This window comes from Tamandua tetradactyla, chromosome 13, assembly GCF_023851605.1.
Source record: "Tamandua tetradactyla isolate mTamTet1 chromosome 13, mTamTet1.pri, whole genome shotgun sequence".
Classification (NCBI taxonomy): domain Eukaryota; kingdom Metazoa; phylum Chordata; class Mammalia; order Pilosa; family Myrmecophagidae; genus Tamandua; species Tamandua tetradactyla.
The window spans coordinates 2,181,060-2,207,983 of record NC_135339.1 but is presented as its reverse complement, the minus strand read 5'-3'; the positions used below and the strand labels follow the sequence as shown (position 1 = coordinate 2,207,983).

The 26,924-nt window shown below is 47.9% G+C and overlaps 1 protein-coding gene across 4 annotated transcripts in view; it reads right to left on the bottom strand.

The window, feature by feature from the left end:
• LOC143653489 (anthrax toxin receptor-like) overlaps positions 1-26,924 on the bottom strand; it is a 74,206-nt gene that overhangs the window by 14,920 nt on the left and 32,362 nt on the right. For 3 of the 4 annotated variants that reach the window (XM_077124519.1, XM_077124520.1, XM_077124518.1), the window contains 9 exons: positions 15,022-22,908; positions 6,237-6,308; positions 5,556-5,627; positions 4,310-4,391; positions 4,168-4,201; positions 3,042-3,121; positions 2,897-2,965; positions 2,460-2,540; positions 2,278-2,338 (listed from right to left, as the gene is read on the bottom strand). In XM_077124519.1, coding sequence (XP_076980634.1) covers positions 2,278-2,338; positions 2,460-2,540; positions 2,897-2,965; positions 3,042-3,121; positions 4,168-4,201; positions 4,310-4,391; positions 5,556-5,627; positions 6,237-6,308; positions 15,022-15,212 — 742 coding nt within the window. In that variant the 5' untranslated portion in view covers positions 15,213-22,908. The remainder of the gene's footprint in view (positions 1-2,277; positions 2,339-2,459; positions 2,541-2,896; positions 2,966-3,041; positions 3,122-4,167; positions 4,202-4,309; positions 4,392-5,555; positions 5,628-6,236; positions 6,309-15,021; positions 22,909-26,924) is intronic. The other variant, XM_077124521.1, reaches the window with a different exon arrangement.

Genomic DNA, 26,924 nt, shown 5'->3' with positions numbered 1-26,924 from the left:
AAAAAGAGAAAGGGGAAAAAAATGGAGGGAGCAAGACAGGGTGGGAAACAAGGAATGAGAGAGGCTGCATCATGTTCTGTGGCTAGGGACTGGTGTTGAGGCTGCATGCCTGCATGAAAACAATGCAAGTACTGTCTGAAATAACCAAGAGCACGTTGGCAAGGGCTCTGACCCTGTTTTGGGGGAGGAGAACAATTGAATGAAAGGACACCCGGACACCCAGAAACTTTGACTGCAGCTTGGGGACCCCTGGGGGCCTCCTCCGCCTCTCACAGCTTCCTGAGGTGAGCCCCTGGCTCCAACTCACCAGCCCAGAAGGGAGGGACATTCTAGGAGACCCATGTCAGCCCCTGGAGATGACCTGTTTTCTGTGCCCCCTCCAGGCATTGAGCCCCTGCTGGAGCTTTGCCCATGCTGTCCCCTTCCATTTCCTCGCCACTCCTTTGTGGGCTGATAACAGAGAGGGAGGTGGACAGACATGTGATCGAGAAAGTTGAGCAAAAGAGCCATCATAAAACCCAGGACCCTCCGTCCCACCAAGTCTCCCAATGCAGGACCCCTGCCCCCATCCACATTTCCTCCTACAAGGTGTCTCCCCTGCTCCCTTCCCCCCACCCCCTCCATGCCTCATACTACAGGCTACAGAGTCAGAACGCATGAGGAGTCAGACAGCTGTCACCAACAGCTGGCTCAGTTGGAGGAAATGTCTCACTGGATTTCTTCACCCATTTCTACCCCCAAGCTCAGCCCTGCAATCTCAGGAGTGGGGACAGAAACCAGAACTCAGAGGGAAATATGAGCACAGCGACCATTCCTTAGCTGACTGCCTTCCAGACACAAGGCCAGACACCCCAAAATCCACCAACTCAAGCCCTCACCGCAGCCCTGACAGTGGGTGTCTGGGTCCCTGTTTGAAGTCAAAACCAGTGCTCCCAGACCTGGGGCCACATGCCGGGCTGCAGCCCTGGGGAGCAGAGGTCCGGGAGGCGCGTGTCTCTGTGGGAGCCGATGGCGCTGCGGCAGTGGAGCCCCCGCCACCTGACCTGAGCCCCAGGGCTGCCCCTCACGGGTGCGTTCTGTTATTAGGGGAGAAGCCCACTGCCCTTTCTCTCCATCAGCTTCCATTTTATGGAGCCCAGGGGTGCAAAGGTGCACCCACATCCCCAGATGCGGGACCCAAAGGCACTGCCCGAGGAGGCCCCCTCTCACCGCCCGTCCAGTTCCTGGTCTCAGGGAAGGTTCATGGGATTTCACCTCGGGGATGGCGGGAGGTGCTGGCTGGCTGGGGGGACGCCCTTGGCAGGCAAGGGAGGGCCCTCCTTTCCCACTCTGCCAAGCACAGACATCTTGTGGGTCGTGGAGCTGTGTCCACCTCTTCTCTACATCCACTGAGATGATTACGTTTTTTTTTTTCTTTTGATGCTGCAACTCACATTCAGTTTTCAAATGTCTGCTCAGTTTTCAAATGTCCGCTCAGTTTTGCACAGCTGGGATGACTGCTAATTGTTCCTGATGTTCTGTCCCTTTTATATATCGCTAGATTCCACGTGTGAGCATTTCGTTAAGGGGGTTCTAAATACATTTTTCCTTTCTAATTATTTTTAATTAAACATTTTACTTTGAGAGGGGAAAAAAGTACTTACACACATATCCGCACAAATGCCCTCAGAGCCCACCCACAAACAAATGAACACCTACATATATACTCCAAACACACTCGCACACCACAAACAATGCATGCACACACACACGCACACAGATACACCAGCATATAAACACACAAACATACACATGGGCACACACCACACACACACAAATACATACACACATATACAGATGCACACACAATTATTCTCACATACACCCATGAACACATACACACACACAAAAGCATACACATATACACACATGCACACGTATATACACACATGCACATACATACACATGAAATGCACACATACACGTCAACATACATGCATGATTATGCACACAGATGCACGTGTGCAGTCACACACATACACACACTGACAAATGCACATACATACAACCATGATACACAGACATGTGTGCACACATACACACATATACATGAGCAAAAATATGCATACATACACGTGCCATACGTGCATACATACACACTCCTCACACAGACAGGCATGTGTCCATGCACTCCCACATGTATACAAGCACGCACATGTACATGTACATATGTATATCCAGAAACACATACACACTTGCACACACCTCTGTCTACATTACGGCCGCCTTAGCTCCTACCTCCCATACAGACACTGGTAGGCTCCAAAGACTCAAAAAGGATGCATAATTTCTTCATGATCTAGGACACAGAGTGGGACAGAAGAGCAGGGGAGGTGAGCCACGGAAGAGCCTGATGAGAAGCCCCTCCTCACTGGGGGCTTCTCACACCCACCCCGCTTCTCACGTCAGTACCCGCTCACCTGGGGAACGACGTTTGGTAAGGTGCTCGACCTGCCAGGCACCCCAAACACATGGCCCTTGCTGTCTGCAAGGCCTTCTGCCTAAAAGGGAGAGGAGGTGGCTTAGACCCACAGCCTGGAGGGAGAGGGGGCAGCAGGCTCCCCACATAGGGGACAGTCTCTAGCTACCATATCTGGGGCCCAGGGAGTGTTACACTTGAGGACCAGATCCTTCTGTCTGCCGGCAGAACCCCCTTAAGGAGCAGCAAACTCCTCCACCCTCATCTGAGGGTGCTCATTTGACCAAGCCCCATTACCATGTTCTGCAGTGGACAAGGGTAGGCACAAATAATTGTGTGAGCTGCAGAATCATCCCAGGATCCCCAGGGAAAGCAGCCTCTGATACCTTCCCCCAGCCAGGCCCAAGGGTGGCCCCTGGGTTACCGGTTCTGTCTTACCTGCGGTGGCTGAAATTTACTTAAACCCACGCAGAAAACAATCGCCCCCATATCTCGAGCCTTTTTAGCCTTTAGAAAGAAGACATTAAGTATAAATCACCAAACTAAGTGCAGCATACAGCAGGTAACAATGGATTGAACTCACCTCTTCCACAGCCAGCGGATAATCCGCTCCAGGAATAGGTGACCCAAGCACAATGACAACGACGCTGGCAACACTCATACCTGTAGGACAAGCAAGGAGTGGCTGTGTCGGGCCAGGCACCAGGGACGAACCCAGACCATGGGGACGCCAAACCCAGGAACAGGCCCAGTGCCCCCGACACCAAGTGTTCGTGGGCAAGGCGTGGGCAGCTCCCTGGGAGACACAAGCACCACATCCAACTCCTGCAGGCTTCGCAGCAGACCCCGGAGTGAGAAGAGCCTCAGCCCAGGGCCCACACTGCAGACAAGGAGACTGAGACCCTTTAGGGCCCCTCCTTGCTGGGTGCCCACGTCCTCCCCAGCAACAGATGGGACAGCCTGTGCCAAGATGGGAGACGGAGCCCATACACTTGGGCTAACCTTGACAGGTGTAAGACGCCAGAGCAGCAGCCAGACTCTCCTGTGGAAGGTGTGCTGCAGGGCTCACGGCAAGGGCACCCCAGGGCCAGGCAGGACCCGGGGTGGAGTTGGGGGGGGTCTCTGCCAGTCCTGGGGCTTAGGACCCCTGGCCAAGTCCCTTGACAAGGGACCATAGGCCCAGCTCAAGGCCTCAGCAAATGCTGGCGCCATCTCCCCTTACAAAACTAGAATCCCTAATTCTAGGTGGAAGTCCTGGTCTGAGGACAGCTTCGCATATGGTCAGAGATGGAGTCACAGGGTGAAAGGAAAAGGAGCCAAAAGCTAAAAGTGCATCCTCAGGGAAGGGTGAACATCTGTAAACAGAAACCTAAGTCTGCTCAAGGTGCCCTTGGCTGCTTCCTTTGCTTTTCATGCAGTCGAACTGCAGTCACCAGAGGGACACGGCCTCACGTGGAAGCATCTCAAACTTATCAAGACCAAGAATCACAGGCAGATTTTGTTTAGTTCTCATACGTCACTAGATGTGGCATTTTCTTATCCTCATTGTACAGACGAGGAATCTGTGGCTCCAAGAGGTGAAGGAACTTTCTCCAACTCAGCACTAGAATGTGGCCGTGGTGAGATTGGAACCCAGAGCTTCCCGAAGCCCCAGCCAGCCTGGCCTTGCCCTCTACACCTGAGAACACTGCAGTCTGTAGGCAGCTTACCTCCAGAGTTGGCTCCATTAATCATCGCATTTGCCTGAAACAAAATGAGGAAACATTGGGAGAAGGGAGGTTAGATGATCCAAGCAATACTCTGAGAATTTTATCCATCCACAAACATTCTCCAAGCTCTGGCAATCTGTACCTTTTTAAGGCCTTCATTTATATGGAGACTCCCCGTATTTACTTGGCTCTTAAGCTTCTTAATGCCAAACCTAAGAGCTTCTCTGAAAACAGAAGAGAAAAGGGGTGTTGAATTGGGGGTGGGGGCGGTGGCTAAATATTTGCTTTGCGTGGATGTGGGGGCACCTGACCCACTGGTCCCTGCTCTGCCCGTTCCACCCCCACCCTGTCCCTGGGCTGGTCAGCATAGTGGGGGGTGACTCTGATGTCTCTATGGGCCCAGCCTGGCTTGCTGGGGGCTCATCTGTGTCCCATGGCTTCCAGCCTCTGGCCCCCAGGGCCCTGCCTCTGATATCCACAGTCCAAGCAGGGAACATTTCCAGCATGGGGAGCTGTGGGTCGGAACTCAGGGTCCTCAGGGCAAGTACCCCCCTCTCCCATGGGGGTGGTTTGGAAAAGTGCCTCCTGCTTGTCTGCTGCCCCCCTCCCACTGTTGCAGACTCCTGGGGTGGGCTCAGTCCCACTGGCTGCTTCCCCTTGAGTCAGTGCTAGAGGAAGGAGTGGATGCCCTTAATCAGAGTGCCAGGGCCCTGTGAGTTCCTGCGCTCTGCAGAGAAAAAGGCCAGATGCTGGGAGGAGTGAGCCCCACAGGCTGTCTGTGCAAACCTGTCAGCCACCATCAGAGCAAACGTGCAGGTCGGGACAGGCAGGGCTGCTACTGGGGACAGAGGGGTTGTGGTCAGGCTAATCTGACCTTTTCGAGTGTCCCAGCCAGCTTGGTGTCAGCCTGCTCTCTCAGGCGCCTCTTTTGGGGCCCACCGTGGTGGTATCCCTTCCCCTCCACTAAAGACCCCAGCACCCCAACTGCCCCCCATTGTCCGGCATGGCTCTGGCCCAGTCTTCTCTCTTCCCACTAGCCTAGAAGAGAGAGGGCCATGCCTATAGAAAGGTGCTCAGAACATAACGCTGGTGTTGGAAAAGGAGGCACACCTCTCCCCACCAGCACCCCTGGATGCCAGGAATCCTCAGAGGTTCTAAGACAAGAATGGATTGCTGCAAGGAGGGGCTCAGGACAGATTGGGGCCAGGGGTCGGCATGGGTTGAGGAGAGAACACTGGGAAATGCAATTGTCTGCAGGTGACAGGGACTCTTTAGGGAACCCAGGGGCCAGGGATGGGGAGGAAGGGGGCACCAAGGTCACTCCCTCACTGCCCACGATCTGTCTAGGGAGGTCAGGGAGGAAGCGGCTCTTCTGAGCGAGAACTTACGCATCTGTGGTGGGGAGCATGATGATGTCAGCCTTCGCGCTGGAGGTAATAAACGATATCGGCATGTTCGGGCTGCGGAGGGGACACCCACTCGTGAGAAGCCTTTCACACAGCTGGGAATGACACCAGCCCATTGCCTGCTCCCCACCTTACCTTTTCCATTTGGGACCCATTCCCAGACTGGGTAATACTGATACTTTTAGGGAAGGTTTTCAAGGGCTTTCACTCTGGAGAAGGTTACCAGGATGACAACCTGCTCCATCCATAAACCCCCAACACCCCAAAGTACATGTACACACCCACACCCACTCTTACAGTGACACTGAGACCTGCCCTCTTGTCCCTGAGGCTGCAGAACATCTCCCTTCTACTGTGATATATTTTATAGCTTTGTCCCTCCTTTCCTCCTCCCTCCTCCCACCTCAAAGTAATTCTTCTCCATCTGGGGAGCAGGTCAGGGACATTCCTCCCCTGCCTTGCCCTGCCCAGTCTTTAATAAGCTCTTCCCCACCACAGGGTGCACCATCCCTCAGCGACCACAGTGGACCGTCCAGTGGGATCCTCATCAGGGCCCCGGGCTTGGAGCTCCCACCCAAGGTGCTTGTAGGCCCCCTGAGCCTAAAAGAGATGTGCACTCTGCCCGGAAGACAACAGGCACCCCACAGTGCAGAGAAGTCATACTTCTTCAGTTTTTCCACTAGAGTGGTCACGAATTCCGCGATGATCGGCCAGCTATGTCTCACACTGTCAGACCTGAAGAAAACAAAACATGGGTCAGGGAGGTAAGGCACATGGTTCGAGCTTCCCCCTCTCCTCCTCTTCCAGCCTCTTCCGCAACAAGCTCCTCCCCTCCCCAGCCTTGGGGTGCAGCAGCCCTCAGGCACCACGGTGCATGGCCCCGGTCAAGGATTTTCATCAGGGTGGACAGTGGATGTGGGGTGGCCCACGGACCCATTTGTCCAGGTTGGGGAAGCCCCTGGCCTGGGATTTCCAAGGCTAAACCCAAGACAGTCCCAGGCAGACCAGGAGAGGTGGCAGACCAGGAGAGAGGGCTTGCAGACAAGGAACTGGGAAGGATATATTGCTGGACAAAGCCCCAGCGGATTCTGAGGGGCCGCCTTCTCGTGGGTTCCTCAGTTTTTGGTAATGACCACATTCCAGCTACTTGCTCCTCTCTGACCCTTTAAAGGTGTCTGTGATTGAGTGAGGGTGGGAGCTCTTCTACACAAGCCCCTTGGAAGCCACAGTCCAGCTCCACAGGTTACCCAGATCTAATGTGGAAGTGCTCCTGATGGACTCTTGCCTCCTTGGGTTTTGGACTCTGCCCAACCTACCCCCTTACGTAGAGAAGTCTGTTTCTGACCTGCCAAGGCTTGCTCACTGCACCCCCAAGTTCTGCCCTCTCCCTCCCATTTCCCAGCACCCAAATGGTGGGATGGGACATTCCCTACAGGACCCTGTGTCTCAGCAAGGGAAGAGGGCAGGCCAGACTTCTTTTCCTTGTCTCCTAGAACCCTGCAAAGCTGAGCCACTCTTGGCACAAAAGTCTCCTCCAGCTGTCCCTGCCAGGGGGAGGAGCAAGAGCAAGCTAGAATCCGGCCCTACTGGCTTCATCAGGCACTGGCCAGCAGGGAAAGCCCAGGACCTCCAGTCTGTACTTTCCGACACTTTCTCCCACTGAATAAACTGAGAGACTTCTCCAAGTTGTACTTAGTACCTGGAAGGACACTAAGGAGGGTGAAGGGGCTGAGGTTCAAGCCCCATCTGGCTAGGAGGGAAGCCGCTCACATCTGCCCACAGCCCAAGGTTCAGGGTCTTTGCACGCCCACAGATCTGCTGCTCTGTTCAGCATCATGGAAATGGAACTATTTCTAGGTTAAGGGTCACAGAGAGAGAAAGAACCCACAGAAGGGGCACCCAGAAGCTGAAAGTCAGAGAAGAGAAAGGCCAGGAGAAGCTGCCATATGCATTGCTTGTGACAGAAGGGCCCAGAATCTACACAAGCTGCCATCCTCAGTATGCCATTCTTTGGGAGGAAAGCATCACCTGAGTGATGGCTTGACTTGTACTTCTCTTAACCTCAAAACCATGAGCCACTACATTTGCATTGTTGAAGCCAAGCTACTGCATGGAGAAAACTAAAACAACTCTAAATGACATGTCTCTATGTGTGTTTCCATTTACCCAAAAGCAGACTTCTCCTCTGCACCATCCTTACTGCCTCCTTTAGGCTACATCTAATACCATCAAGAGATGGTGAGGAAACTAAGGACAGAGGGTTCTCACAATATAAGAACTATCATTTATGGAGCACTTATATCCCAGGCAGTTTGCATGATGGTTTCCAATTCCAGAACAACCTCATGATACCGGCATTATTCTCACGTTCAGATGAGATAACTGAGACTCAGGTAGGTCAAACCATTTGCCACAATTTCTAGAGCTGGCATGGATTTGAACCCAAATCCAACTGCAAGCCTGGCTGCTTGATTGGATTATCTCCAAAGAGATGTGATTCGATCAAGTGTGGGTATTAAACCTGATTAGATGGAGATGTGGCTTTTTCCACCCATTCTAGATGCATCTTGTTTACTTTACTAGAATCCTTTAAAAGCAGAAGCATTTTGGAAAAAGCTTCAGAATGACAAAGCCACGAGAAGCAGAGAGTCCACCAGCCAGCAGCCTTTGGAGATGAGGAAGAACACCCCTGGCAGAGTTTCCTGGAGCAAGAGGCCTGGAGAGGAAGTTAGCAGACATTGCCATGTTCACCAGGTACTCTTCCAGTACATGGTGAACCTCATCAGCCTTCTTGACCCAGATATCTCTCCCTGGACGCCTTAAATTGGACATTTTTATAGACTTGCTTTAATTGGAACATTTTCTCAGCCTTAGAACTGTAAACTAGCAGCTTATTAAATTCCCCTTTAAAAAAGCCATTCCATTCCTCATATACTGCATTTCAGCAGCTAGCAAACTAGAACCCCCAAATGCTCTTGAGCTGAACAGCAAACCTTCTTCGGGCTTCAAGTCCCCACCATCTGGCTTCTCCCCGTCCTCCCCCTTCCTCAAGCTCCAGTCCTGCTGGGATCACCTGAGGTCTGCCTCCCTTGGACCTTTGCACAGGCTTTGCCTTCAGCATGGAGTCCCTTCCCAGGTGCTCTGTGGTACCCAGGCCAATAAAATGGATGTACTTAGGGGCTCACCCACATTCACCAAACTCCATCTAGTGAATTAAAGTCGAAGCTGGCACCAAACTCTCCTCTCCAGAAGAGAAGTGATAACCAGAGAGCCTCCATGCAAATAACAGATTGTTTCTGCCTCTCAGACCATCCCAGCAATTATCAGGGACTTTCGCATGCCAACTGTGTGGTTTTGGAATGGGCCCCAGAGTCAGAAATTCCAGAGTTCCAATCCTGGCTCCATGTCTTCTTTCTAGAAGCTTCAATAGATCACTGCCTGTCCTTCACCCTCCTCCTCTCCTCATCCATAAAACAAAGGGAATGCCATTTGCCCAAAGCACTGTCAATCATCTCTTACATTTATCCCAGCTCAGGCCACACCTTGCCTCCCCCATCCAAACTGTCAAACCCTGTGACCTCTATCTTCAGTATGAATCTAGAATCTGGCCAATCATCATGTCCTCCTCCACCACTGTATATCTTCACCATCATCTTCTTCAACCTCCACCTGGGAGAACTCAGCACCCAGGGAGAAGGAGTTGTTAGCTCCCCGGGACTAAGGAGTCAGCTGTGGTCCAGATAAGCCTTCCCTGTCCTCCTCTGGCCACCTAACAACAGGGACCCCAAATACATGAAACAAACCTAAAAAGAGCTGAAGGGAAAAATAGACAGTTCTATAATAATTGTCAGAGGTTTCAACACACTATTTTCCATACTGCATAGAATACTGAGACAAAAAAATCAACATGGAAATAGAAGACTTAAACAGAACCATAAACCATCTAGAGCTAACAGACATATGTAGAATAATGTACCCAATGATGGCAGAATAAATATTTGTTTCAAGTGCACATGGATCACTCTTAAGAAGACCACGTGTTAAGGCACAAGACAAGTCATGATCATTTTAAAAGACTGAAATCATTCAAAGTAACTTCCTGAAGCACAGTGCAATGAGCCTAGAAACTAATAACAGAAGAACCACCAGGAAATTTACAATATGTGGAAACTAAACAATAAACTCTTCAACAACCAATGAGTTAAAGAAGAAATCACAAAGGAAATTAGAAACTACTTGGAGAAGGATGAAACATTAAAAACACCACATAGCAAAAGTTATGGGATGCAGTGAAGGCACGGCTGAGAAGGAAACAGTCACCCCCGCCTCCCCCCAGTAGTGGCCTCTCTCTTTAAGTCAACTCAGCAAATAAACTCACTACCCTCCCCCTTATATGGAACATGCTTCCCAGGGATGAGCCTGGCCCTGGCATTGTGGGATTGAGAATGCCCTTCTGACAAAAAGGGGGGAAATAAATAGACCAAAATAAAGTTTCAGTGGCTCATAGATTTCAAATAGGTTGAGAGGTCATTCTGGTGGTTACTCTTATGCAAGCTTCAGCCAGGTGTCACAAATTGTCACATTATGCCAAACCCCAACCAACACTATTTCTGAAAACTCTAAAGAATACACTGGGCTGTATCTAAGATGCTATAAATGTTTTTCTTTGTAAGTTTATTTTTTCATAAACTTAAGGCCTCTAGATTGTTCCTATGCCAGATAAGACCTGAAACCCAGAGGTATCAGCCTCTTTAAGAATATCAATGAGTTTCATTCCTCTACCCCATAAGGCTTACATCCCTTTCCAACATGAAGAAGCTAAAATGATCATTGCCCGGGTATCCCGGAAGATTGAGAGAATGATCACATGAGAGGGAGGAGGTTTAACTGAGAAATTAAGATTTAACAAATGATTATGATTCTTGATTATGATTACTGACTCATTAAATACATATTTCTTTTTTCTTTCAAATGTTTCAGAATAACCAGGAGAAAATACCCGAAACTGTTGAACTGTAATCCAGTAGCCTTAATCTCTGATAATGCTTGCATAGCTATATAACTTTTATCATGTGACCATGTGATTGTGAAAACCTTGTGACTGATACTCCCTTTATCCAGAGTATGGATAGATAAAATAAAGGCATGCATGAAAAAAAACATTAATAAATGGGAATATGGAGGAAAGCCCTATGTAAATTATGGACAATAGTTATAATACTTCTGTAATAATCTCTCATCAATTGTAACAAATATAACTAGTATTTAAAAATAGAATTAAAAAAAAGTGTTAGCATCAATGCTAACAAATTTTCTGCACCAATGCAAGTGTTGGTGGTGGGTTGGTGCATGGGAATCTTGTATTTTATGCATGACTGTCCTGTAAAGCCACAACTTCTCTAATAAAAAAAAAATTTTTTTAAGGAAGGCATAAAGCAGTGGGGACAACCAAATCAACAGGCCGAGCCCTCAGACTTGGGGTTTGCCCCTATGAAACTTACCCCTCGAAAGGATAAGCTAAGCCTATTAAAATTAGGCCTAAGAGTCACCCCCAGAGAACCTTTTTTGTTGCTCAGATGTGGCCTCTCTCTCTCTCTCTCTCTCTCTCAGCCGACATGGCAAGTGAACTCACTGCCTTCCCCACCCTACATGGGACACGACTCCCAGGGGTGTAAACTCCCTGGCAACATGGGACAGAAATCCTAGAATGAGCTGAGACTCACCATTAAGGGATTGAGAAAACCTTCTCGACCAAAACGCGGAAGAGAGAAAGAAGACAAAAGAAAGTGACAGTGGCTGAGAGATTTCAAACAGAGTTGATAGGTTATCCTGGAGGTTATTCTTACACATTATATCGATATCCTCTTTTTAGTTTATGGTGTATTAGAGTGGCTAAATAGAAGTACCTAAAACTGTACAGCTGTGTTCCAATAGCCATGTTTCTTGAAGATGATTGCATAATGATATAGCTTTCACAATGTGACCATGTGATTGTAAAAACCTTGTGTTTGATGCTCCTTTTATCTACAGTATAGACAGAGGAGTAAAAAATATGGATAAGAAATAAACAACAGGGGAACAAAGGTTAAAATAAATTGAATAGATTGAAATACTATGGTCAGTGAGAAGCAGGGGTAGGGGGCATGGTATGTATGAGTTTTTTCTTTTTTCGTTTTGTTTCTTTTGCTGGAGAAATGCAAATGTTAAAAAAAAATGATCATGGCGATGAATACACAACCATGTGATGATTTTGTAAGCTACCGATTGTAACCATGTCAAGAATGTTTGTGTTTGTTTGTTGATTACAACGAAAATAGTTTTAAAAAGTTATACAAAAAAAGAAGGCATAAATAAATGGCATGAGAGCTCGTGTTCACAGATTGAGAGAGTTAATATTGTTAAAATATCAATATTACCCTTCGCAATGTACGGATCCAACACAATCACAGACAAAACTACAGCAGCCAGAACATTGAGGTGGAAGGCCCACTCTCTGCTTTCAAGGCAAATTCACCGTCTCCAAGTGCATGGGTCGTTCCATGGCCCTGGCCCGAGGTTTCTTGGCTTCAGACCTTGGTTTCCATGGTTCTACCTTTGAAATTGTTTTTCCTCCAACTGGCCCTTTTTCTGTCCATTTTAGTCCAGATTGGCAGGATCCTGTTCATACAAACTCCACAACACTCTTGATGGTTTTCTATGCAGTATGTTGGGATCATGCCCATCAGGCAATAGGACTTTCCAGAAATCCTTCCTGGATACCTGCATCTTCAATCCTGGCTTTTTCTGAAATGTCTAATTTTTTTCCAAGTTTGGTTAAATCCTCACATGGGGCACTATTTCTCTGGGGCCTCCCTTTCTGGAAGCCCATAGTGTTCCAGAACATCAATTTCTGGTTTTGTTGTACCCAAGAGTTCAGTTCTCAGCTTATCTATTTCCTGTCTTATTTCGCTATAAGCTTTAAGCAGAAACCAAGCTGCACTTTCTACGTTTAATTTGGACATCTCTTCTGCTAAATATCCAGGCTTGTGGCTTTTAACATACGCCTTTCATCTAAAACCTGCCATCAATTTTGCCAGATTCTTTGCTACTTTAAAACAAGGATCGCCTTCCTTCCAGTTTGCAGTAACACATGCATCATTTCTGTGTAAGGCCTTATCAGAGGTATTTTTAGATTCCACATTTCTACCAACTGTCTCTTCAAAGCATTCCAGGCCTTTTCTAATATGTTCCTCACAATTCTTCCAGAATCTTCCCCTTATTCATTTAAAAAAGCTATTCCAACATGTTTGGTATTCACAAACTGCAGCAGCAACCCACTTCTCTGTTACTAAATCCAGTTTAGTTTGTAAAAGCTGCTGGAATGCAATATAGCAGGAGTGGAATGGCTTTTAAAAAGGGGGAATTTATTAAGTTGTAACTTCACAGTTATAAGGCCATGAAAATGTCTCAGGCAACCAGGGAAAGATAACCTTGATTCAAGAAAGGACTGACAAAGTTTAGGGTTTCTTTCTCAATGGGAAGGGAATGTGGTTATGTCTGTTAGCTTTCTCTCCTCATTTCATAAGGCTTCCTCTGGGGTGTTCTCCCTCTGCATCTCCAAAGGTCTCTGTCTGTGTGGGCTCTTGTGGTTTTAAAGCTCTTTCCAAAGTGGTTCCTTTTTGAAACCTGCAGGTTTTCAGAACTGTTTGGGTTCAGTGACCCCTGTGTTCCTTCCAATTTCTCCCTACAGAAATGGGTATATGTATCCGACAACTGTTCTTCCTTTGTACGTTGGTGGCAGATAACTTGTTCTGAGTTTTACATGTCCAGAGCCAGAAGAGAATTTTGTCTTAGGACAGACCAAACATGTAGCTGATTTTGATGAGATTCTGTACTGTTTCTGACTTTGTATTGCTACTGAAATGGTTTAAGACTTTCTGCTATTGTTATGGAATGACTGTATTTTGGATTTGGAAAGAACATATCTTTTGGGGTTCCAAAGGGTGGAACATGCCAGTTTAAAGCTATTATGTACCCCAGAAAAGTTATGTCATTTAATCCTCATTCAATATCGCTGGGTGGGATCTTTTGTACTGTTCCCATGGATGTGACCCAACCAATTGTGGGTGATAATTTTTCATTAGATGGTTTCCATGGAGATGCCTCTCTATCCACTCAAGGTGGGGCCACTCACTAGAGCCCTTTATGAGGGAATCATTTTGGAAAAAGCTTTAGAGCCAATAGAGCCCACTCAGCCAAGACACGTCTGCAAATGCAGAATAATGCCCCTGGGGAAGCTTTATGAGATGAAGAGAGAAAGCTAGCAGACATCACCATGTGTCCTCCCGCTTGGGAGAAAAACCCCAAACTTCATTGGTCCCTTCTTGAATCAAGGTAACCTTCCCTGGATGCTTTAGTTTGGACATTTTCACAGCCTTAGAAATGTAAACTTACAACTTAATAAATTCCCCCTTTTAAAGCCCACTCCATTTCTGGTATATTGCATTCTGACAGCTTTTACAAACATAATACCCATACCCAGACAGACCAACCGCTCCTGAAAGTGCATGGATGTAAGATGGGCCCCCAGCTTGAAGAAGAACAAAGGAAAGCAACTACAGGAAGCAAAGCAAAAGAATTCCTCAGCATCTGAGACACCTTGTGCCACAGCAGCAACAGGCAGCTTCCTTGGGATCCTGTAAAGACAGAAATCTTATAGATTAAGGAGCAGGCCTCTTGAAGGAGGGTCAAAGGTCTTCCAGAAGCATGACTGCTCTGTATAAAGAAATCAAACAAAATAGAGTTACGAAGGCTAAGAGATTTTAAATGGGGTCGGGAGGCCATTCTGGAGGTTATTCTTCTGCAAATCTCAGCCAGCGATCACAAACTACCGAAGTATGTAAAGCTTCAAGTGACAATGTACTTCAAAACCCTAAAGACAACGGGACCCCATAAACAAACAAGATAAAGAACTCAGCTATGTGATAACTCAAAGGACATTGGGAGCACGCCAAATATCTTCCTACACACAACTTACGGAATCTTTTTCTTTAAAAACCCTTGCCCGCAAGTGCCAAGACAGAACACTATTTGGGTGCTATCTGAACCTGTGCACCCAGGATTGCCATTCTAAGACCCCAAATAAACACCTTTGTTGCCTTGGGGCTTCGTTTTTTATTTCCCAGTAGAAACCTCCAAAGAAAAAAACGTCTGGAAACAAAGGCCTGGAGCAACACTTTGTCGCAGGAAACAGGAATTGGCAGAGATGCCTCTGGTTGTGCCTGAGCCTGGGACTGCTGGCAGTGCCCCCAGGAGACAGAGAGGCGCTCCGGGAACGGTTTCAGGTCGCCTACTGCTGTGCTGGGTCCTCTCAGACTGCCCCTCTCTCGCCCCGCCTCCCACCTCTGCAGGTACCTCGCCCCCACCCACCCCCATCTGGACCTCTGCCCCAGGCGCCGGGGATAATTACTTCTCCAGGATGAAGTGGAGGTGATAGGATGGCTTGCACTCTGGTGAACTGCCCGAAGTCTGGCTCCAAACGCTCCTTCCGCCCCGAACAAGATGGGGTCTGCCTTCAGCGCCAGGCAGCTGCGTCGGCAGGAGCAGCAGTAGCACCAGCACCAGCAGCCAGAAGGGCGCCTGGGGGGCACAGCTCCCCATCTTTCCTCCCTTTCTGGCTGCCCCGCAGTTGGGATCCTGGGGCTGGGCTCTGCCGCAGCCCAGGATCTGAATGTGTACCTATATACAGACACGTATATATAGCACACAATCACCTCCTCGCTACCAAAACACGCTCCGCCCTGACCGCACACCCGCTCAGCGCACGCACAGGGGGAAACTGCTGGCTCTGGGCACCTGCAGCTGACTCCTGGTAGTGCCCCGCCCTGACCTCGCCTGGAGACCTTTATTACAACGGCCATGAAGGTTGACAGGAGGCTTTGTGACCTGCAGCTCTGCGTACAGCACCCCAGGGCCAGCAGGTAAGGTCAGTGGTTCCAGAGGGCCAGAACAGGGGAGTGAAGCCGGAGGAGGAGGATGGCCTCAGGGGAAGGGGGGAGGGTGCGCTGAGGGGGAGTGGCAGGTGTGGGGGCACGGGAGAACCCTCCAGAAACCTGCAGTAGGAGGGAACCCAATGAGCCCAAGGGTCCTTCCACCCCCAACCCATTTCGGTATTTCCCTCACTCCCTACCCACCGCCACCGCCCTCCCTTCCCCAGGCCCTGCAGGCACCATGACCATTTCCCTGGACCCATACCCTCCCCTGTCTCAGCAGGAACTCAAACATCCACACAGTCCCTCAGGCTGCACTCCGGGGGCTGCGTGCCCAAGCAGAACATCCCCCTGCCCCTGCCCTTTGCAGGATTCTTCTTGGGGAGTGTGTATACACAGTGTGACACCCTCAGAAAGGGGACCCACGGTCACAGCACCCGACAGGGTTCCCTTCTTGTGTTCCTCCTGCAGCCTCCAACCACCCCTGCCTGATGAGAAATTCCATAAGAGGCAAGTCCCTGGAGGCTCAGCTGTGACTTACATAAGCTGCCACTAAACTGACCTTTACTGAGCTCCTACAAAGCACCAAGTTTCAGGGACCAGAGACAGGATAAAGCCCACAGGAGAAGGGAGGAGGCAGACCCCAACCTGAGTGGGGTGGGGCATGGAGAGAATCAGATCAGAGGATCAGAGAAAGAAGCAAAGATGACAGCGCAGCCAGGGAGCAAGCCAGGGAGCTGTCAAGGAAAGCAGCCGGGAGAGGAGAGTTCTTAAAAAGGTGTTTGGGGCATGAAGCCAGGACAGCCCTACAGGGTTCCCAGTGTGCAGAGGGAGGGAAGGAGCCATGAGGACAGTGGGGGAGGGGGGTCATCAGATGTTCCGATACCAGGGCCTTGAGGGGCTGTAAGAGGGGTTTACCCGTGAGCCACAGGAAGCTGTGATGGACTGTGGGGGCTTCCTGGTGCTGCTTTGGGGCTCCCTGACTCTGGCCTCATGTAGCCCAGGTTTCAGTTACCTGAATGACAGGCCCAATTCATTTTTCAAGGGGAATTTTATTTAGGGGGCCCATAACTTTTTCATGTACCCAGATGTATCTGGCATCTCTGTGGAATTCCCGAGAGATTGAGTGAGGATCAAGGAGGCAGTTTGGCTCCCCTGCAGGAGTTGTAAGGACCTCCTGTTCTAGTTTGCTAGCTGCCGGAATGCAATACACCAGAAATGGAATGGCTTTTAAAAAAAGGAATGTAATGAGTGCTAGTTTACAGTTCTAAGCCCAAGAAAAAGTCCCAATTACAACAAATCTATAGAGATGGCATCCAGGGAAAGATACCTTGGTTCAAGAAGGCCAATGAAGTTCAGGGTTTCTCTCTCAAGTGAGACGGCACATGGCGAACACAGTCAGGGCTTCTCTCTCGGCTGGAAGGGCACATGGCGAATATGGCGTCATCTGCTAGCTTTCTCTCTTGGCTTCCGGTTTCATGAAGCTCCCCGTGAGGCGTTTTCCTTCTTCATCTCCAAAGGTCACTGGCTGGTGGACTCTGCTTCATAGTGTTGCTCTCTGAATCTCTCATTCTCCAAAATATTTCCTCTTTTATAGGACTCCAATAAACCAATCAAGATCCATCCAAATGGGTGGAGACATGTCATCCCCTAACCCAGTTTAACAACCATTCTTGACTAAATCACATCATCCAGGGAGATGATCTCATTACAGTTTCAAACATACACTATTGAATAGAGATTACTCTACCTTTATGAAATGGGATTTATATTAAAACATGGCTTTTCTTAGGGGGCATTCTTCCTTTCAAACCAGCACACCCCCCAATCCACGTCTCTCGCTAAAGCAACAGCACACCTCTGGTCAGCAATGGATGGAGAATGTTTAAACTGGGAGCATGGCCTGAACTTGCAGCCCCAGATTTTGTAAGGCAGGGATTCACACCCTCAGCTCTGGGACTTGGTCTTATTGTCACTGGCTCCAGAGACTCCTGGCCCTGCTTGAGGGACAGATGATGGGACCAAGTCCTTAGCCAGAGAAAGGGAAGAATGCGGCAGGTCACAGCACACAGGACCCTGGCAGCTCCCCTTCCTGGGCCCCTAGGCACTGGCATTGTCCCTGCCTCTCTCCTCCCTGAGCCCAAGGGATGATGGCAGACTGTCTCCACCCCCTATGCCACTGGGGGGTCCCAGCAGGGAGACCCACCCCTTCAGAGCCTAGCTTGGTGACTGTGGCCTCCGTGGGACAACTGAGTGGAATTCTGCAGAGAAACTTAAGAAGCATTTAGGAATCATGGAGTTGGGGGCAGGGGACTACAGTGGAGAGAAGACCCCCAGACCACCCCAGCTCTGGTCTCCGTGGAATCACCTAGCTCTTCCTGTTTCCAGGTGGCAAATGCCCACCCCAGGTGAGATATGGAGACTCCCCCAGGCTGGGCACATGATCTCTAATCCTTAGGGACCTGAGGGTGCTCTTGTCCATTTTAAAGATGAGGAAACTCAAGCTCAGAGAGGTGAAGGCCAAGGCCAAAGTCACATACGTAGGAATTTCAGGACCAGGACCGACTGGAGCAAAGAACACCTGGGTGTGCCCCTGGCTTTTCTCACCAGCCTGCGTAGCCTGAGCACCCACCTGCACGAGGTCAGCCATGGAGATGAGACAGGCTGCCGTGCACCTTGTCCTCTTTGCCCCTCTCTCTCTGACTGGGTGTTTGGTCAACAGGACACTGGGGCAGGCATGACTGATGGGAGGGTGGGTCCCTGTAGCTAGTGGCGGCCTCCACCCTCCTCTCCTGCCCGCAGGATGCCCCTGGAGGGTGTCGCGGCGCTCAGTCCTCCTGGCTGCAGAGGGGCAGTCTCCCCTCATTGCAGAGGTGGTGCATCAGCGCAAATGACTGCCTGAAACTCCACCCATCAAACCGAAACTCCACACATTCAGGGCACGAAGACCCACAATGTTTCTCGGGGACAGTCGTGCTCAGCTGGCAGGTCGGGGATGCGGTCTGAGGGTCGGAGCTGGGAGGGTCCTTCTGGGGAAGAGCCTGGACGGCACCCAGCCTCAGAAAGCACCACCAGCTGGGCCTGAGGAGGCACCTTCGGGCCGTCACCACAGGCGGGGGGAGGGGTCCAGTGTGGGACCGGCACTGGGAGCCGCCCACGCCTGCCGCAGGGTCTTGGGGCCTCCCTGGGAGCTCCTTGCAGCCCCCTGGAGTACAGGTTCAGCCCGCCAGGGCTGTGTGAGGACAGGGCGAGTCTGCAAAGGACACTTGTGATCTCATAGTTCTCTAATTCAGTACACACTTATTAGGCTCCTCTCATCCAGCAGGCCCTGTGTCAGGTGCCAGGGCAGAGCTGGCTGTGTAACTCCTGGCCCAGTGCAGAAGGAAAGGCTGAGCCTCTTGTTCAAAGAGAGCCCCTTGCAGTCTTTCTCTCAAGCAGTCAAGCTGCTTTTCATTTGTAACTTAATATTATGTTTCCCTGGCCTGCGGATATTCCCAGGGGAGTGGGAGCTCTGTCCACTGTGCGACCTGTGGCCCCCTGTGCAGCCAACAGTTGCTGAATTTTCCATCCTCCCATGAGCCCACCAATGTGCCATGTCCTGGCCAAAGGTGGAGAAGTCAATGAGGGTCCCTTTGCTCACCGCAGCCATCCCCACCCAGAACAAGGCATTGCACCCTCTGAGTCAGGACATTCTCAGATCTATAACCCAGGTGAGGGAGAAGCTACCCACCCACCAGTCTGCTCACCAGGCACCCAGGGGTGCTGCCAGGGCTGGGGTAGCACATAGCAGGCCTGACACAGGATGTCACCTGTGCTATGCACAGGGTGGCAACAATTACTGTGGCAGGAAGGGAGGGGAGGCCGAACAGGGCCTAAGACCAGAGGATGGAGGAACCTGTCTGAGGGAGTCCAGGAAGCAACCTGAAAACTGAGCCTCCAAGCCCCAGCTGCTGCTCATGTCCCATCAGACTTCACCATAAAGCACAGGTCCAAAGATGAAATTATGGAGAAGTTCATGATGGCTAGAGTTGTGCCTTAAGTGCCATCCGCAGGGTCTCTCTACAGTACCAGGCTCCTGAGGCTGACTCCGAACAAGGGATGCAGAGACAGAGGGGCACAGGCTCTTCTGTTCCCCTGAGCTTGCTAAGAACTCCCTGTCCGGGCCTCATCAGGCTGCAGGGTGGTGGAAAGTGTCATTTGCATCAGGATGCCCTGTGGTCAGTGTTACCAGTGGAGGAGAGAAGAGTGGGCCATGGGGCCGCAGTCTCCTCCACACCAGCGCCCTGTGGGAGGCGCCCCACAGGGATCAGGGCCCATAAAAGAAATTTGGGTCACAGGATCCGCAGAACACTCTCAAATCATTGCCCGAGCCACCTGCCCAGTAGAAGGGTGTCAAAAGCCTATCTCCATCATCATTACTCGGGGGAAAAGCCGCCTCGATCTGGGAACGGAGCGCGCACCAGTGCTGTGCTTCCAATACAAACAAAAACATGACTATTGCCACTGGTGGACAGATACGCATGGTAGGTGTCCTTACTATTCCTGCAATATAGCCACACCAAAGGGAAGTAAGGATTACTACCCGGTGCCCAACCCGGATAAATCACTAACCCGCCACCCAAACCAATCCTTGGAATTAGAAATAGCAGACCCATGGGATGCCAGATGGGAAAAGGGCAAAGCAACAGCAGTCTACAAATCATACCTGTGGTCCCACCCGCAGGGAAAATGGCTCATAAACGGAAGCTACTGCCCTATAACCACCAAGCCAACAGACACCCTGCTGTGAATTAAGGACGTAATCCAGCAGGGCAAAACCCAAGTCCAACAGATCTTGCAACCTGCAAAGCCCCGAAGCCCCTTCACCTGGCCAAGCTTCCTGTGCCTAGTTACAGTGCGCTCAACACCACTCACATCTTCAATGCTTCCACCTGCTTCATTTGCACCTCCCTTAATAAGCCCCTCTGGGCAGCCACCCCGTTACCAGAAGCCCTTATTACCAGCACGAAGGTTAGGCACAACCAACGGTTTCATTCCTGCCAACTCCCTCTGCTCAAAGACCACTCTACTAGTCTCAGCATTTGCTACGCTACAGCACATTCAAACTTCACATGTAACACAACCATCACAGTAAACACCACACTCCATGCTGGAACACACTTCTTCTGGTGCAACGGCTCCCTTGCAAAAACCATAAACTCCTCCTCTCCCCTTACCCTGTATCCCAGCAACTCTAGTCCCTCAGCTAAACCTGTATGGAGAAGTTGAGTTGTTGTCCCTCCTCCCCGATCCTCATAGCAGATGAGCCGTTTTTCTGCCTATAGTCATATAGGCCTCTATACGATTCTTGCCTCTGCAGCCACCACCACAGGCATAGGAGGGGGCACATTAGGCCACAGTTTGACGGCCACTGCGGACCTTGAGGACAAACTAAGTGCAGCCATCGATGCTTCGACCGCGTCCCTTGCCTCCCTCCAAAGGCAAATCACCTTAGCGCAGGTAATCCTACAAAACCGAAGGGCACTTGACCTCTTAACCGCTGAAAAGGGTGGCACTTGCTTATTCCTGCAGGAACAATGCTGTTACTACATCAACAAAATGGCCTGGTAAAAGAAAACCTCAACATTCTGACAAAACTGCAAAAAGACCTTAAAGAAAAACAGGCCGTTTTCTGATCCTCCTCCTGGTGGAACTCCCCTGTCCTGGCATGGCTAACTCCAACACTCACCTCATTTCTGGTTATCTGTCTGCTACTAATGCTCGCTCCATTTATTTTAAGGTTCCTGCCAGAACGCTTCAAGGAACCCTCCCGGGTGATGGTCAATCGAATGCTGCTACACCCTTATGCCTCCCTTCCAGTCGAAGCACTGGCCAGCTAAAACCCCCTACCCAATGATGCCCCTGCTCAGCAGGAAGTAGCCAGAAAGCCTACGACGCTCTATTATATCAAAAAGGCTGGAATGTAAGGCCTGGCCAGGCAGCCCCCGGCTGGAAGGCCCCACCTGAGCTGAAACTGGGAACATCTTGTTATGTAGCTCTGTAAAATCAACCAATCAGCGTCTGCTCCCAACATGCCTCTGAAAGACCCCCACTATACACGGCCCACAGCTATGCACCTTGTCCCGACCCGCGGGACGATCAACTGAGGCTCTACATCTGTAAGGGAGGAATGGTATGGGACAAGAGACACGAGGAATGACAGCAAGACAAGTATTCTGATCAAGCTGCAAAATTTTATTGAGGAGGCTGGGTATATATACTCTAGAAGGAGAGGGGGTGGCTAGTAGGGACGGTGCTGATCTGGGATTGGTGGCTGCTGTTGCTAGGGTGGATGGCAGAAGTACGGTTAGTACTTTGGCGCGAACTACTATTACTTCCGTAAAGAAGGCTGATTATAGCTTAGGCTGTTCTTGCATCAGCCCTGGCGGCCATGTTGCATGTTTCCGGCATCACTGAGGGTGGATTTTATACATGGTACCTTAATTGTCCCCAACATCTCCTCCCTTTGTTTTTCAAAAGGATGGAGGAAGAATGCTGATCGAGCATTCCTTTGGCATTAACCTGCTGGGGGAAATAGAGGCCTCATTCCCCAAGTTGTTTGTGGCTCTGTTTTTCTGGGGAGGGGAATTTTTGCAGAGCGAACCCCTATGCAAATGAGCCATACTTCTCAAGGAGCTCGAAAATGGCCTTTAATTGTTTTGGCCCTCCTTTGCAGTGCTTTGCCTTGCACCCAGCGGTACCAATCATAGCATAAGCTAGAACCATACTTTCGAGTTATATGCTGCTCCCGTCGGAGGGGGTTTCTTACCCGTAAGGGTGGGTGGTAGTCAGATATTCTGGATTCATACCTTGGTCAGCGAGGGGAAGCCGGTGATAATGCACTTGAATGGGTCTGCCTAGGGCAGAATCCATTTGGTCCTTAATTAGCTGTATTATCCTTCTTATGGCCCAAGGTGCAAAAGATATTATAAGGAGTAAGGTTATTAAGTAGCCTAATATAGGGAGGAAGTAAGGGAGGATTCCATTGAGTTCCCAGGAGGAACCTCCTTGGGCTTCCCATTCACGTTTGCGATTTGCAATTCCTTCCCTAAGTTTGGTCATGGAATCTTTAATTATTCCAGAATGGTCAGAGTAGAAGCAACATTCCTCCCCTAATGCAGCACAAAGCCCTCCTTGCCTAAGGAAAAGTAGGTCTAAGCCTCTCCTATTCTGGAGAACAACCTCCGATAGAGATGTAAGGGATTTTTCAAGATGGGTGATGGAGGTTTCAATGTGGGCTAAGTCCTCGTCTATTGCAGCTCTTAGGCTGGAGAAGCCTTGTTGTTGGAGGATGATAGAGGTGGTTCCGGTGCTTAGGCCAGCAACACCTAAAAGAGAAGCAATGGTGACAGCCGTGGCGAGTTCTCTCTTTTTTCTCGGCATGGCTGGGAGCCATGCATGCTGTGTATCCCAGTAGTTATAAAGGTCTTCTTCATTTCGGGAAAGGATATGGGGCAACAGGGTTACTAGCACATACGCCTCATTTGTATTATCGAGGGTCGTTTGTGACACACAAGGGGTAAGCCCTGCGGAAGAACACAACCATTTTGCACCCTCTGGGGGAATGTAGTATTTAGCTGATGATGAAGAGGGGGAGGAAGAAGAAGACGGGTCACAGACATTTTTTAAGGAGGCGGGGACGTTACTAAGGTTACCAATGCACTGCCCAAGTGAGGAAATAACGGACTGCAAGGTAAGACCGAATTTTCTGCCATTCCACTGACATTGGGAGGGATTGTCTTCATTAGAAGTATTAAATGAGGCATTAAGGGGTAGGGCATCATAATAAGGGGGCTGGGCAGAGAAACATAACCAACAACTGCGAGTAAGGTTAGGACGGGAGGAGTTTAAAGAAAGGAAGGTAGCATTAAGCACTGGCCAGAGAGGGTTTTGGTTGAGGCTGAGTGCTGTAAAAGAGCCTGTTTGGTTTAAGGATGGTCCCGTTTGGTTTAAGGGTGATAATGGCGAGCTAGCGGGACGATTCTGATTTGACTCGCGAGGAGGAGAAATTGCAGGTTGGGGCGCAAGCACTGGATTTGCCCAATAGCAGATGTAGCAGATGCTGATACTTGTGTTTCCTTTTTTATTTTAAAAAGACCTCCAGGAAGAAAGAAATAAATAAATGGGAGCTCCTCAAAATAAAACACTTCTGTGCATCAAAGAACTTCATCAAGAAAGTAGAAAGACAGCCTACACAATGGGAGACAATATTTGGAAACAACCTATCAGATAAAGGTCTAGTATCCAGAATTTATAAAGAGATTGTTCAACTCAACAACAAAAAGACAGCCAACCCAATTACAAAATGGGAAAAAGACTTGAACAGACACCTCTCAGAAGAGGAAATACAAATGGCCAAAAGGCACATGAAGAGATGTTCAATGTCCCTGGCCATTAGAGAAATGCAAATCAAAACCACAATGAGATATCATCTCACACCCACCAGAATGGCCATTATCAACAAAACAGAAAATGACAAGTGCTGGAGAGGATGCGGAGAAAGAGGCACACTTATCCACTGTTGGTGGGAATGTCAAATGGTGCAACCACTGTGGAAGGCAGTTTGGCGGTTCCTCAAAAAGCTGAATATAGAATTGCCATACGACCCAGCAATACCATTGCTAGGTATCTACTCAAAGGACTTAAGGGAAAAGACACAAATGGACATTTGCACACCAATGTTTATAGCAGCATTATTTACAATTGCGAAGAGATGGAAACAGCCAAAATCTCCATCAACAGACGAGTGGCTAAACAAACTGTGGTATACACAAACGATGGAATATTATGCAGCTTTAAGACAGGATAAACTTATGAAGCAGGTAATAACATGGGTGGACCGAGAGAACATTATGTTGAGTGAGTCCAGCCAAAAACTAAAGGACAAATACTGTATGGTCCCACTGATGTGAACCGACATTCGAGAATAAACTTGGAATATGTCATTGGTAACAGAGTCCAGCAGGAGTTAGAAACAGGGTAAGATAATGGGTAATTGGAGCTGAAGGGATACAGACTGTGCAACAGGACTAGATACAAAAACTCAAAAATGGACAGCACAATAATACCTAATTGTAATGTAATCATGTTAAAACACTGAATGAAGCTGCATCTGAGCTATAGTTTTTTTTTGTTTGTCTTTTTTTTCTTTTTCCTTTTCTTTATTATTATTTTTATTTTTTCTCTATATTAACATTCTATATCTTTTTCTGTTGTTTTGCTAGTTCTTTTCCTAAATCGATGCAAATGTACTAAGAAATGATCATGCATCTATGTGATGATGTTAAGAATTACTGATTGCATATGTAGAATGGAATGATTTCTAATTGTTGTGTTAATTTCTTTTTTGATTTAATTAATAAAAAAAGGCCTCCAGGGTCGGTCCCTTCTACATAAAGCCTGATGCCCCAAGTTTTACCGGTCCGCCATGAGGGATCACTAGGTTGCTGTACGGTAAGGTTTAGCTTATCACAGTTCGATTTATCGTATAGATAAGCGCGGGAGGGATTATGGGGGGTGCATCCCCACGGGGACCAGTGCAGAGTGTCAATAGTGACATGTACCCATAGTAAATGACCAGATTTTTAAAATTGAATTCATTGGATTGACTGAAAAGGAATGCAAGAATGTGGATTCTTTAAAATTGGTTATCCATTTTTGCTAATTTCAAATTTAGTTCATCCAGTTTTTATGATATTTTCTCACAATAGTGGCCAAATTCAGATTTGCTTACATGACTGGGCCCAGTTGGGTCCTCTGGGAACTGGCTAGGGACCAAGAGGAGCTTCCTGGGACCTAGATATCTTTATTAAAGTACACCTCCTTCTGGGGAGATAGCCAGTCCTTCCAGCTAGAGTGCACATTTTTATTTCTTACCAAGGTCATGTGATAGCAATATCAGTTGCATGTAATGGCAACATCAGGTGAACAAAAAAGACTCCACAAGTATATTTTTTCCTTGCATTCAACCCTCAAATCTGATCTGCTTCCAATATAAGCCATGGTTATTTTGGGATAAATTTAGTTTATACATATATAGTTTATATAAACACTGGACAAAGCATTAAAGTATTTCGGCCTAAAGGAATTTAGGTATTTATATGATTTGAATACTATTTAGTCAGTAATAGATTCATTTATAGTAACAGTACTTAGATTAATAGATTAAGCCACCTGGTTTAGGGCAAGAAGCAGTTTTGCCAGTATAATGATATCCAGGAGAAAATCAGTATTTTTTATACAGATAACAACATGATAAAAGTTAATACAAGTTATTTTGATAAAACACAGACTCTTTGCTTTTTACCTAATTATTTAGAAAAAAAATTTTTTTTTTTTTAATCGTTTTATTAGCACAGCCTAAGAGTCCAAGAAAACATTGTCATTTTGGACTCATTAACTCTTTCTTGATTTTGACCATAATTTCCATTTTTATAAACCTTCAGTAATTATTATATTATTTCAGGTTTTGTCTTATATTCTCATTGTGTAACAGTTATTCATTTTATCTTAAGATAAAACTATTTTTTTTATTAAATAAAATACATTATTCATATTTTTATATTTAAATCATTATTTTAAACAAATATTTTATCACATATAATTACCATCAAAAGTAAATTTGTTAAAATGTTAAATACTTAGAATATTTTAATTAATGCATTTTTGAAACATTAATATATAGTTTTTAACAAGAATTTTTAGTTTTAAAGTTCTAATAATATATTTTTCTTTTCAAACATGAATAGGAGCTAAACTCATGGCCAGTTTCCAAATTGCTATTTATTGAAGATTTAAGTTAACAAAAGGAGATGGGGCTGCCGTTCCCATTCTGAGTCATAGGATTTTATCTGCAACATTGATATAAATTTCAGTAGAGTAATTATTTTGATTAAACCAAGGTAACTTAACAGAACACTTTGAGTCAGAACTATAATCTTGAATTGTATACCCCTTAGGGGACTAATTTGTTACAATTCCATGAGTACTGACTCTTGTTTTGCAGTGATCTTATTGAACATTTTTTGACACAGATGTATATGAATTTTTATATACAGGCAGCTTATTAAGAACTTTTTCTTTTCTAAAGGTATGGTAAAGAAGCAATCTTTTAAACCTATCATAATAATAGGAAACGTTACAGCCATTGTGCTGAAGCCAATAATATTTTTGTGTGACATGTTTAAAAAGTTTCTTAAGTAGAGCATCAGAAGCCTCCATACCCGTGGAGTGTAGCAATCCCGTAAGTAAATATAAATATTCCCGTTGTATTGACGATGAGTTGCTCAGTGTAAGACATGAATTTAAAAACCCTCCCAAATTCCAGGAGGTGTGTACACTTTCG